At 31.6% G+C, this 14,474-nt stretch overlaps 1 protein-coding gene across 3 annotated transcripts in view; it reads left to right on the forward strand.

The window, feature by feature from the left end:
- The window catches only part of CCDC141 (coiled-coil domain containing 141), a 257,825-nt gene that overhangs the window by 178,842 nt on the left and 64,509 nt on the right, over positions 1–14,474 (forward strand). For all 3 annotated transcript variants that reach the window (XM_031960388.1, XM_031960387.1, XM_031960389.1), the window contains 3 exons: positions 1,802–1,943; positions 3,800–3,919; positions 11,427–11,618. In XM_031960388.1, the coding sequence (XP_031816248.1) occupies positions 1,802–1,943; positions 3,800–3,919; positions 11,427–11,618 (454 nt within the window). The remainder of the gene's footprint in view (positions 1–1,801; positions 1,944–3,799; positions 3,920–11,426; positions 11,619–14,474) is intronic.

The raw sequence follows: 14,474 nt of genomic DNA on the forward strand, positions 1-14,474 counted from the left end.
GATATTCAGAGAACAAACAATCTTTAAAATCTAATTAAAATTTTAAAGATTGCTTTTAAAGTATTGTATACTTAGAGGAAGTCAACCAAGATGATGACCAGTCTAGAAACCACAATATTACTGAAAAAGGAAAAAAAAAACTGTTCAGCATGGAGAACTGTCCATGAGAAGAGGAAGATGAGGGTACAATTTCTTCAGAGGGCTGAGTTTGGGTGAATATATATAAGTTACAGGAAGCAGTTTTCACCAAATTTACAAAATTATTTCTTAAAGTTGTCTAGTGATGTGATGGATATAAAGTAATGAATTCCCCATTTCTGGATGACTCAAATCTGGATAATTATTTGTTAGGGATATTATAGAAATGACTCATCCATGAGAAAATGAACCCAATAACCAAAAAATGCTGAATAACCTAGTTTAAGAGTTTATGATCAATACAATTACTGGCGGTACCACTATTTGCTATATAAAATCATCTCCCTTAAATTGAGTTCATTTATAAGTACTTTTCATATTATTTTTCTGCAATACTCTTAGCTGTTTCTGTAATAATCCCATAGGCATTATTCCTCAGGATAATATTTATTATTAACCCCCTTCCACTAGTTGGAACATCAGCTGAAGTATAGAAAACATTTATGTTCCAGCCACTTTTCATAATCCTGGGGGGAAATTCTCAAATGACTTATGGTTCTTTGTCTATTTCAGAGACCTCATCTTCATTCCTATCAGTGCCTACCCTCATTTTATTACTGACTAAATTCATTTTTACAGAGGTATAAATTAATTATTAGAAGAAAAAGCAATAAAAATCTATAACTCTTGGGAAGATTAAAAAAAAATTTGGAGTAATCAATTTCAAGAATTGTAATCTTACTCTTTATTAGTATTAGAAAGAATTGACTGAAAATTTTTTGTTAAGTCTAGATATGTTAAAAGTCTAGACTGTACTTTCAAAACAGGAGACTGTTTGATAAAATCTGAGATTATAAAAATAAAAAAAACTCATCTGAAAAGTTCCAAGTAATAAATTGCATAAATACAGTATTTGATCATCTTGGATTCCTATTAGGAAGCAACTGTGGCTGGTTAAGAAGTTCATTAAGGTAACTATAGACATGATGGGGGGAAAGCACAAGTTGAGATTCATTTTTTAAAGGCTCTCTCACATGGTTATTCTCCCATTTTAATGGTATAGAAATTTGTTTATTCAGGATTCCACTGTGCATAGTGATATCTAATTGCTGATGATTGTTTATTTGCCATCCAATGAAGATAATTTTGAGCACTATTATTCCCGAGAATGGTCATACTGGTGTTTACTAAAACATTGTACACTATTAGACAAGTAAATGCTTTGTTGATTAATATATTCACATTTTTTTCAGAGACTACTTCATATATGAAACTTTTCCATAGTACCTATGGAAATGCTACTTCCTTTACTGTGTGGATTTTCATGCCATAAATGTCTTGAAGTTTTTAAAATATTACAGCAAGATAGTCTCTTAAAAAGATTACTCAAAGCAAAATTAGATAATTCACTTTGCATTTTCACAAGCTTTTAATAGCCATACATAGATTTTTAGGTTGGTCTTTTTTACTTTAAGGACATTTTGCTACTTTCATGGTTGGTTAAGCTTTTTTTTTTTCCTGCCAGGTTGGAAACTTAAAACTAAAGCTTTAACTAGATCCGATCTAACCCGTAGACAGCAGATCTGTTTTTCCACTGCTTACTGTCAGCTGAATTCCTACATCAAGGCAGAGATGAACTAACAGCTGGTTTGTTTCCATTTAGCTCTCGGATGGCTGGCATTCATGAAATGATGGGATGCATTCAGAGAAGAGTAGATCAACTAACCCAGCAGTGTTCTGCTCATAAGGAACTTGCGCTTAGGAAACAGCAATTAACTGCCTCAATGGAGGAATACCTAAGGAAGGTAGTATTATAAAATGCTTCCTCCCTAAATTAATGGTTTGGAATCAATTGCACTAATTGCTTCGCCAAAGGTAGCTGTAAATGTGCTTAATTCAGTCCTACTAGATTGTGTGTCAGCTACAGTAAATGCTTGAGAGGAGGGGTACCATTTCATCAAAAATTCCCCTCATTTAAGAGTATATTCATCTCACACTAGGTAGTCTCCTGTTATGCTTCACTTTGCTTTCTTTTATAAGTAAAGAACAGGCATTAATTACACATGTAAAACCAGCAATGAATACTTTCTCCTGAGGTAAACATCTAAGGATTCCCATCAATTTCTCAAAATCAGCATGAGCAATAATAAACAGCAATTATGTGAAACCGTAAAGAAAATTTATGTTAGTACTCCAAAGAATCCTCACCACCCCAACAAATAGTCCCCAAGAAATCCCAAGAAAAAGTTCCTTTTGTGTAGCTTAGTTGTGTCTGACTCTTCATGACCCTATCTAGGGGTACCATTTCTTTCTCCAGAGCAATTTACAGATGAAGGAACTAAAGCAAACAGGGATAAGTGACTTGTCCAGAATCATGCAGATAATAAGTGTCTGAGACCATTGAACTCAAGTCCTTCTGACTTCATACCTAGCACTATCCACTGTGCTACCTAACTTTTCAGTTGGCAAAATGGTAGGAAAAAGAAGTTGCATTAATTTAATGCTTCCAATGCATCATCTTAGTTCATCTTCCTAATGGAACCTACAAAGTTGGCATTATTATTATATCAATTTTGCAGATGAGGAAGTTGAGACTTAGGGAGAAGAATTGATTGCCCGTGATTATACAGTTAGTAAGTGACATAACTAGAAGAAGAATCCAGATGACAGGTAGACAACTGAGTTTTCTACCATATTCAGATTCATTTAGTAGGTTAATGCAAATTATATGTTCTTTGTATTTATATTTAGAATTTAATGAAATTAACTGTATGCTTTAGGTTTTTATGTTTAGAACTGGTATGAACTCCATAAGCCATTGAGTCCATCATTCATATTTTACAGATGGAAAAGTTCACATGATTTTTCCCAAAATCATATAGATAACAAGCATCAGAAAAAGAATTTGGGGATGAATTGATCTCTGATATTTAGTATCTGTGTGATAATGTACAAGTCACTAAATCATGTCACTTCAGTTGAGTACCAGAGCTTTTGGATTATTTTTTAGCCCCACAATATTCTAATAACACATATTCACACTCATTAATTCAAGTCAGGCAACTCTTACTCAGCATGAAGCCTCAGACTGTATTATTCTTCAAAGAGTTGTGTGTGTCAGTTAATTATTGTGCAAATAATGATGACATCACCGTCGTAGTGTTGATTCCCATATGTGCCAATTAGTTTTTCCTTTTCTCAGGGTCCACAGTTGTTCCATGTTTTCAATTGTATACAAGTTTCATGACTCCATTTTGGGGTTTTCTCTACAAAGATACAGGAGTGGCTTATCATTTCTTTCTCCGGATCATTTTATTGATGAGGAAACTAACACAAACAGGTTTAAGTGACTTACTTAGGCTCACACAGTTAAATATCTGAGGCCAGAATTGAACTCATGAACTTCCTGATTCCAAGTCTAGTGCTTTATCCACTGTGCCACCTGCACTCCAGCTTTAATTCTCATCTCTGTCTCAAAAAATACATGCTGTTGGTCTCAGTGGGTAGTAGGTAAGAAGAATATGAATAGAACAGCAAATCTGTCCTTACTACACAAGAACAGGGCTTTTTAAAATATGGTATTTTACAGTTTTCATTACTAAATATGCATATTTATCTGTACAGATAAGATTCTAAGATTATTTGTCTTTTATTTCTAAAGGCAACAGTGTCAGTTCAGAAAATCACTCCAATACTTTCAAATAGTATGGATCTTGGCTCCTGTCTTTCAGATTCAGAGCGAATTTTGAGCAAATACCTGGAATTAAATAATCAAGCTAAGGTAACAAACATTTATGTTTATATACAGTGGTAAAGAAAATAAAATTTTATTTCTGTTCTTAGTTGCATTTATAAATTAGTATCATTGCAGATAATGATCTTAAAATTTATGTGTATCTAAAAATATTGGTATCTGAATTTAAGAAAAGTGTTTGAACTTATTACAGATTCAGAATCCTTTGCGACTCTTCTCCCCCATTCCCTTTCTTAATGAGTAGGTATTAATGATTTTTTTGATAATGATACCCTTTGGGGGTTGAGGGTGGAGTTTGGGAGGGCCATCCTTCAACTTCATTTGTAATTTTCTATTGAGAGGGCTACAAAGAAAATTACTACTGCAGTAAGAATCCAAGAGTCATCAGTAGACAAGCCCTGATGACCTACAAAAGAAAACTTTTTTTTTTAGAAGATCTGATATTCATGTTCTTTCCCCAAAGTAGTCATTGCCCCATTTGAAACTGAAATTGTGCTCTCAGAATTTTAATCTCTTTCACAAAGAAACAATAGATATGCTAGGTCATGGCTAATGCCCTTTTATACAGCTATCTCCTTCCAGCACAGATTTCCTCCCTCCTTCTCATTAAGCATACTGATGAGATAATTGGGTTTCATATATGTGCTTATGTGACATGTAACACACACATAACCTTTAGACTGTGATAGTCTTTTTTGTATCATGGACAACTTTAGCATTCCCTCTTACCAAAATAATATTTTGATATGAAAAAGATTAAAATATACAAAATTATAAAGGAAGAGAAAAAATGGAAATAGAAATGAGAACACCATTTTCTCAGGGCATAGAAATTTTACAGTTAAAAGGAGAAAAGCAGAAATATTAAAAGTAGCTTTTTCAAATCACAATGCAATAAAAATTATATTTAACAAGGGACAATGGAAAGTTAGTTTAAAAACTAATTGGAGATTAACCCTATCCTAAAGAGTGAGTGGGTTAAAGGATAAATTAGAAATAATCAATAATATCATTAAAAAGAATGACAAGAATGAGACAACATATCAAAACCTATGGGATGCAGCAAAAGAGGTAATAAGGAGAAAATTTACATCTTGAAAGAATAAAATCAAGAAAGAATAGACCAATGAATTTGATATGCAATTAAAAATCTAGAAAACAAACTAAAAAAACCCCAATGAAATTCTAAATCTTAGATCCTAAAAATTAAAGGTGAAATTAATAATATTGAATATAACAAAACCATTGAATTAATAAGTAAAAGTAGAACTTGATTTTATCTTAAAAGCAACAAAATTTGATTTAAAAAGAAAGGAAAAAAACCAAACCACTAGTATTAAAAATTAAAAGAGAAAAACATGATAGCTATAAATTATGGGGAAAAATGATACTCATTTCTATTAAAACCACTTGAAAATATAAATATAAATGATTTTTCTTTAAATTGATTTTTTAAAAAAATTACCTAAAACCATCTCCAAGCATTACTTGTAATGGGAATATACTAGAACTCTTTCCAGTAGCATCAGGGGTGAAACAAGGATGCTCATTGTCACAAATACTATTAGAATATTATATTAGATATCCTAACACTACAAATAGAAATAAGAAAAAAAATAAAAGATTCAGAATAAGGAATGAGATAAAACTATCATTTTTGTAGATGATAATATACTTAGAAAATCCCAAAGACTCAACTAGTTAGATGAAACAATTAATAATTTTAGCAAAATAACAGGACATAAAGTAAATACACATAAATCATCAACCTTTCTATATATCACAAACAAAATTCTGCTAGAAGAGATAGTAAGAGATGTCTTTTTAAAATAATTCTAGACATATAAAATAATTGGAAGCCTACCAGTCAAAACAAACCTAGGAACTGTACAAACAAAATAATTGAAAAAAAATTATATAAATAAAATAATATTTAGATAGCTGGAGAAATATTAATTGTTAATGAGTAGGCAGAACAATATAATAAAAATCAGAATTTTATTTAAATTAATTTATATTTAGTGCTATCCAATTAAATTGCCAACAGAAATCTTTTACTGAAGTAGAAAAAAAAATTCATTTTGTAGGACAAAATGTCAAGGATATGAAAGGAACTAATGGAAAATTTAAAAAGGAGTTTTAGTAATACCAGACATTAAACTGTATTAAAAAGCAGTAATTATCGTAACTATCTTGGTAATGGGTAAGAAAGAGAAAGGTAGAGCAATGGAACAGAGTAGACATATTGTTTATAGCAGCAAATAAATATAGTAACCCTATATTTGACAAGTATAAAAATTTAAAATTTGGGGATAAGAATTCATTATTTGGTATAAAAAAATGTTGGAAAAATTAGAAAGCAGTATGTTAGAAATTGGGCATAGAGTAATATCTTACATCATTTAGAAAGATATGGTCAAAATGGATATATGAGCAAGAATAAAGAGAAATATTACAAGAAAATTTGAAGGACATGGAACATATTATTTGAGTTATAGGTGGGTAAATAATTTGTAAACAAATAAGAGATAAAGGCCAGAGTGAAGTTTAAAATGGATAATTTTGATTATATTAAATTGAAAATATTTTATGCAAATAAAACAAATATAGTCAATATCAGAAGGAAAGTAGAAAATGGAGGGAGGAGTTTTATACACAGTTTCTCAGATAAAGGTCTCATAAATTAAATATATCAAGAACTTTTAAAAAATCTTTAAAAATGAAAATCATTTTCCCAGTTGGTACAAGGATGTGGACAGGCAGTATTTCAATGAAGAAATCAGAACAATTTGTAATCATATGAATAAACATGCTTTAAATCATTACTGATAAGAGAAAATGATGATATATCATTTTATATCTATCTGGTTAAAATGACTGAAGGAGAAAGCAACAAATGTTGGAAAGAATGCACAGTATAGGGACACTATTCATTGATAGAGAGGTTATGAACCGATCCAACCACTTTGGAGAGCAAAATCCAAATCTGGAATTATGCCCCAAAAGTTATTGAACTTTTGATCCAGCATTACTGCTACTAAGTCTATTTCCAAAGATGATTGGGGAAAAAAAGTAAAAGAGCCTATATGTTCTAATATATTTATAATATCTCTCTTTATGGTGACAAGAACTAGAAGTTTCAGGGATGGTTATAAGTTGGAAAATGGCTTAACAAGTTGTGATATATGACAGTGATGGAAAACTATTGTTCTACAGAAAATGATGATCTAGATAATCTTAGAAAATCATGCATAGACTTACACAAAATAATGAGTGAAATGAGCAGAACCAAGAGAACATTGCATATAGTAACAATATTGTTTTAAGAACACCTTTAACAAATAAATCATTTTTACTGCTATAAATACCCAAATTAACTACAAAGGATATATGAAAGAAGATATTATGGAAATGTATTTTATATGTAAATATTACATGAATTTCAAGTAAAATAAATTATTTTTTAAAATCTTGAAGTACAAAGAAAACCAATTATATTCAAATATAGTTATTAATTTTTAAAAGTTCATAGACCACAAATTAGTAAACCCTATCTTGTTTTTTAGATTATATATAGGAATATTATCAGTATACTAATATATCCCTTCTAGTCACTTCAATAAACATTAGATGCCTGAATGTAAAGCACCATGAATTCATGAATAATTGGCAAATCTCACAGTTAGGAAGACTAAGGCTAAAATTGGTTTCAAGACCCTGAGGAAACTCATTAACTGCCTCAGAATACTCTCACCAACACTAACAAATTGCAGAACACTTTTTCAATGATTGTGGGAGTTTTCTCACTGAAAATTCTTTATATCAATACAATTATACATCTGGGCGAGTAATTTTCCAAGTGTGTGGACCATGAAGTAAAAATTATCAATTTCTAATATGTTGAATACTGATAGATGTATACAAAGATGAAAAAATAGAATAATTACTGCCCTTAAGGAGCTTGAAATCTAAACAAGTAAATGAAACATAGACTTGAATAACTTGGTTTTTTGATTGGATTTGTTTTTTGTTGAGGCAATCAGGATTAAGTAACTTGCTCAGGGTCACATAGCTGCTAAGTGTCAAGTGTCTGAGATCAAATTTGAACTCAAGAACTCCTGCTTGCAGGATTGGTGCTCTAACCATTGCACCATCTAGCTGTTCCCTGAATAGCTATTGTAATACAAATATAAAATAGATTGGATTGTACAGTAAGTTAAACTCTGGCCAGTGATGACCTACCGTGTCCTAAACTGGAGGAATATATTCAGAGTAGCTGAGATGTCCAGAAAGACTGCAATTTCCACTCCACTCTGGAGAACGGGATGAAAGCTTTGGATATTCCACCAATAGTCTAACAGCAAAGGAACATTTAAGATTAAAGACAGCTATGCCTGAATGTTGACTCCTTTACTACCCTATTTCTAAGCAGGGTAGTGGGTTAGACTTATATTTGCATTTTACATTTCAGATATTTGTAGTCTAGAAGTATAATGCTCTTTTAGAGAGTTCAGAATAAAAGCCATCTCTTCTCATTCTAAAGGGGAGAGAAACAATACTACACTATTACTATAACAATAGCTACTCTCAGCTAGATTAAGTTTCTCTCATCAAATACACACATACACACACACACACACACATACGCTTGCAGATAGAAAGTGGCCACATTTATAAGTGTAAATAGTGGAACAGAAATCAGAAGTTACACAGATTACAGTAGAGACATGAATATAAAAGAACAAATTAGCTCTTCTAGGAAGAATAAGATAAAATCAATAAAGGGAAGAACAGTCTCACTGGGAGAGTTTACTCTAAGCAGTTTCTGGGACTGTAGGCATTGGGAATCAAAGGACATATTTGTGGCTGCCTTGTTCAAATCCTGTTTCATATTCTTCTAATCTGAAGGCTCTTCGCGCTCACATCATCATAGGTTCAGATGTCTCAATCAATCAGGAATTATTTCTCTCTTGCATAAGTAGGATGCAGTATCACAAGTTCAGGGAACTGAAGAATTATTCTATATTTTTTCTAATTACCTGTAAAAATAATTTTGACACTCATTTTTAAATGAGTGTCCTCCAAAATTTTCTTTCTCCCTCCATTTCCTGTCCTCTTCTGCAGAAGGAAGCAATATGCTATAAATTATACATGTTCAGTTATATCAAACATATTTCTATATTTGCCATTTTGCAAAAGAAAACATACAAAAAAGAAAAAAGAATTTTTTAAAAGTACACTTTTATTTGCATTCAGATTCTATAAGTTCTTTTCCTGGAGGTAGATAATATTTTTTATCATAAGTTCTTCAGAATTGTCTTAGATTATTGTATTGAGAATAGCTGAGTCATTCACAGGTGATCATTGTAGATACATATATATATATATATATATATATATATATATATATATATATATATACGTATGTATGTATGTATGTATTTGCTGAGGCAATTGGGGTTAAGTGACTTGCCCAGGGTCCCGCAGCTAAGAAGTGTTAAATGTTTAAGGTCACATTTGAACTCAGGTCCTCCTGACTTCAGGGCTGGTGCTCTATCTACTGCGCCACCTAGCTGCCCCCATTGTATATAATATTGCTGTTATTACTGTATAAGCTTTTCTCCTGGCTCTATTCTCTTCATTTGGTATCAATTCATGGTAGTCTTTCCAGGTTTTTTTAGAAATCGTCCTGCTCATCATTTCTTATATCACAATGGTATTCTATCACAATTATATATCACAACTTGTTCAACCATTTTCTAATTGATAGAAATCTCCTCAATTTCTAATTTTTTGTCACCACAAAAAGAGCTGCTATAAATATTTTTTGTATATATAGTACAGGTCCTTTTCCTTTTTCAAAAAAACCTCTTTGTAATACAGATCCAGTGGTGGTATTGTTAGGTCAAAGAGTATGTATGGATCTATAGTCCTTCAGGTATAGTTCCAAATTGATTTCCAGAATTATTAGATCAGTTCATAATTCCACCAGTGCATTAGTGTACCAAGTTTTCCATATTTCCTCCACATTTATCATTTTTTGTCCTATTAGTCAATGTTATAGATGTGAGGTGGTGCCTCGAAGTTATTTTAATTTGTATTCCTTTAATCAATAGCAATTTAGAACATTTTATATGATTATAGATAGCTTTGATTTCCAATTGAAGGATTCAACTGGGGGTGAGATTGAGGTGTGGATTATGCTATGTTACAATTTAGAACACTGTTGAATGCACAGAATTAATAGTGACTTGAAACACTGTCATTCATTCTTAATGAATTTTTGTAAAGTAGATTGAAAGATGTGAGATTTTTCTGTGAAATATGATTTTGTTTCAGGTGTGTGCTTTCAGAGGCATATGTCACTGCACCACATTGTTAGTAGAGGTAGAGAGGAAGGGAATTTGGGAGGGAGTAATCTTGCCCCTGTTAAGTGCCATTATGAAACGACTCTTTTAATGAAAATTACCTTTCTTTCAGTAAGTACTAGGAAAGAATATTAAATAATCAGAGCTATTCCTTGAGGCAATGAATGACTGCTAAGAGAAGCAGATTGTTTCTTGTGGGATTTTTTTTTTCCTTTTCCTTTGAATCCATTTTTGGCTACTATGCTCTGCAGGGAAAACACGAGATTACTGATAGCAACAGTATCTATTTATCAAACCTGTCATTTGGTAAATTTCACATGCCAGACATACATTTCCCTCACTGATGAGTATCAGAAGTAAATATAGCTCACTCTTGTCAACACATCTCTGAAACTGACAAAATGTTTTAAGCTATATTAGACCTATAGATTGATACGTACCATTTTCATTGCACAGTTGTTTAAAATTCTTTTGCCTCTGCCCAGCCCCAGTTTTAGATAATGATCACAGAGTTAAGGGAGACTCATTGAGTCAATTCTGAAATGAAAGAACACTTCTTAGATGGAAATTAGAAAAAAAAAAAACAATTGTTTAAAACAGTTTGAAAAGATTGATAAAAATAATATTGTTTTATAGTTCACAGAATGATAGGCTTCAGCCTTCAGAAGACCCAGAAATAATCTTGTATCTTACACTATAAATCAGGGCTTCTTAAACTTTTTCCTCTAGTGGCCCTTTTTGCTTGAGAAATTTTTATGTGACTCTGAGTATATAGGTATATAAAATACCTACACAGATCAAACATCTACTGATAATAAATCATAAGTTTGTAATCCCTACATTTAGTTATGAAACTCCATATCAGGTCATGACACACAGTTTAAGAAGTTAGGCTATAAACCTTTCTTTTATCAATGACATAAACAATGATATGAACAAAATGTGAATAGGAACCACAGAGAAATTATGATGATTTTTAAAAAATTTTTTCCAAGTTGCATTTTCTGCAGAGAAGATTCCAGATACAATCAGATTTGAAATTTGAAATTCGTAAAATTAAATTTATAACATTTGCACAGACATATTCAAAAGCCATTGAAATGTGCATGTTCCTGAATCCCTCTGTCAGTCTGGATCTACATATTCTTGTATTTATGCCTTCACAGGAGACATCTCATGAATTACAAGCAGCTATGAAAGTCAAGGAAGAAGAAGACACATTTGGACCTGCTGAGGAAGCATCTCTATTTACTAAAGCTGCACTAATAAAGGAAGAACTGGATATGCTTGTCAGAAATATCACCTCCAAAGTGCAAATTCTCCAAACTCACGTGGCATTTCTTAAGTCATCAGAGAAGGTAAGGTATTTCTCAGTGGTGGCTACCTCACTTTCTACCTCATATGTTTTCCCTCTGTGGAAGGTTAGAACTGTGAATACCCTAATGAAAGTTCTTCTCCCTGCACATGTACAATTATATAGAAAGGAGATATTTTATTTTGGGGGTACCAAACAATGAAAGAAACTAAAGGGGGTAAGTTATTTGTATTATTAAATAGATTATATACTCTAATCTGTATAAATTATCTGATTATATATTTGTATATTTCAATGAATTGTGATTTCATTATGTAAGTGTTCTAGGTCCTCAAATTAATAACAATAGCTCAGTGCCTTAGCAGACAGATATTCTTTATAGCCAAAATAATTCAACAAAATAGTGTATTTGAACCATTTTTAATAACACTTATAATTATTTTAAATAAAGCATGGCATTAAAAAGAGAGACATGAAGTCAGCTGAGGCATGCCTTTCTCTGACATTTACCACAATAGGTAGTCATTTAATCTCAGTTTCTCTTTCTTCATTTGAAAAAAAGGGATTAGTACTTATATGTTACTGAGGCTTAGAGAAAGGTCTGGTGCCTTGTCCAAGGTCATAGTCAATAAGCTGGAGGAATCAAACCCAGGTTTTCTTGATTCTAGGCTCAGTACACCAGCCATTATACCATTCCATGGCACATAATGCCTGTGCCAGACTGATGAGTAGCATAAGCTACTTTGTATTTTTCCTTTTTTACATATATTTATTACCTATCTTCCCATCCTGAATGCAGATTCCTTGAAGGATGGAATTTTGTTGTCTGCATCTTTGCATCTTGTATGCCTAATAAGTGTTCCACATGTAATAAACACAGGATGATTGTTGTTGATTGTAAAAACTGATTCTCACATTGAAACTGTACAACGTTATCTCCTATATAGAGTTGATAGAATTTTATGTAAATATATAGAATTTGATGTAAAAAGATTATATTTACTGAAATATCAAAAAGCTCACTAAAAGGCAGGAGAACATAAGAGTAATTTCATAATGTAGAGCCTCAAAGATAATCCATAGCACTCTAGAGGATTCTTAAAAATTTTTAAATATGTGCTTTTGTATTAGAACTAATGATCACTACAACCACAGGTCTATTATATCTTGAGTTTAAAACAAGAAAATAGTTGTAAAATGCTTAATACAACATCTGGCATTAATAAATGCTTGTTCCTTTCCTTCCCTCCCTCATCCCCTTTCTTTACTTATACCATAAATAATGAATAGAGAAATGGATGATATACTTTTTGTGCAGATAGGAGATAAATTCTTTACCAAACCAGGGATAGAGGTGATAACAAAAGATAAAATAGTTTTGGTTACATAATATTTAAAAGCCTTGCATAAACAAAACTGAGTCACTCAGGGAAGTAGTAGCCTGAGGGAAAATTTTTTTTTTGAAGAATTTGTTATATAAGATATGTAGACAACTAACAGAACTATAGAAAGCCAAAAGTTGTTCCCAAATAGATAAATGATCAATGAATAGGAACAACTAGTCTTGAAAAGAAAAATTGCCAATTATTCACAGCTATATGAAAGAAAACTCCATGCCATTTGTAGGAGAAATATAAATCAAAAGACCCTTCAATTTTCACCTCTTACCAAGCAAACTGATTATATCTATCTTTTGACATATTTACCAATGTTGAAAGGGCTATATAAAGAGATAGGAATACTATTCATTGTTGGTGGAATTGTCATAACTATTCTGAAAAACAACTTGGAATTATGTAAATAAAATTATTAAAATGCTTTGTCCCAGAGATTCCACTCCTAGGTATATACCTCAAGGAGGTCATTGCCAAAAAGAAAGCTTGCATATACACCAAAATATTTATAAAAGTTTATAATGGTTACAAAGAACTGGAAACAAAGTGGATACCTGTTGAATGGGAAATTGCTAAAGAAATTGGAGTGCATGTATATAACATAACATGATTGTGCTATGAGAAATTATGACTATGATGAATACAGAGAATTATAAATGGATACAAATCTGGATAATGTAAAAACAACTTAAATCAATAACTCAATTGTTTTGAAAATATATGGGTCCAGAAGGACTCCTATATTTGATGCTTATGAATAACCTACAATGTTTTTTCCCTTAGAATCACTCCAGTGGTTCTGATCAATCTACTGCAGCTTGTTCCATTACTCATTACATTTCACCCTAAAATTAGTAGATATGTTGTGTTAAAGCCTTTTGCTTGCAGTGTCAGCACAAAACTCAATGTCTATATGTGTTTCTATGACATTGTTAGTGTCATCCTCTAGTAATATAAAGTGATTTCTAAGAATTCATTACAATTTACATGGAGTATTGGTTAGTATGCAAAGCAATATGGAAAATTAAGATTTATTTTCATTACTTTTTATTATTTTAGAATTTATTAAAAGCCAGTCATTGGATTCCAAAATAATGTTCTTTTACTTAATGTTTGTTTTTTTCTCTAGCTCTTATTTTCCTACTTTTGTATTTCTGCCTCACTCTAAATCATATCATCCTACTTTGTGATATTAAGATGATCTGTGACAGGAATTGACCAAATTGCTGACAGTTTTAAAAAAATCACTTAAAAAAATCCTTTTTGGTGGCTGTTCTCAGGAGGTACATAATAAACTTGTCAGCTCCATCTGGAACCCACAAGCAGTTCTGTTTGCCAGCTACCTAAATAGGTTCCTGAACCATTGCATTTATTTGACATATTCAATAATGTTACAAATGTTGTTGAGAAAGATGCAAGACTGCAATGTGTCATATTGATTTGTTTTTCTTATATAGATATGTTTGAATTTAAAATATTTGTTTCCTTTTAAAAGAATTTTCATT

The sequence above is a fragment of the Sarcophilus harrisii genome, chromosome 3 (genome assembly GCF_902635505.1).
Source record: "Sarcophilus harrisii chromosome 3, mSarHar1.11, whole genome shotgun sequence".
NCBI lineage: Eukaryota > Metazoa > Chordata > Mammalia > Dasyuromorphia > Dasyuridae > Sarcophilus > Sarcophilus harrisii.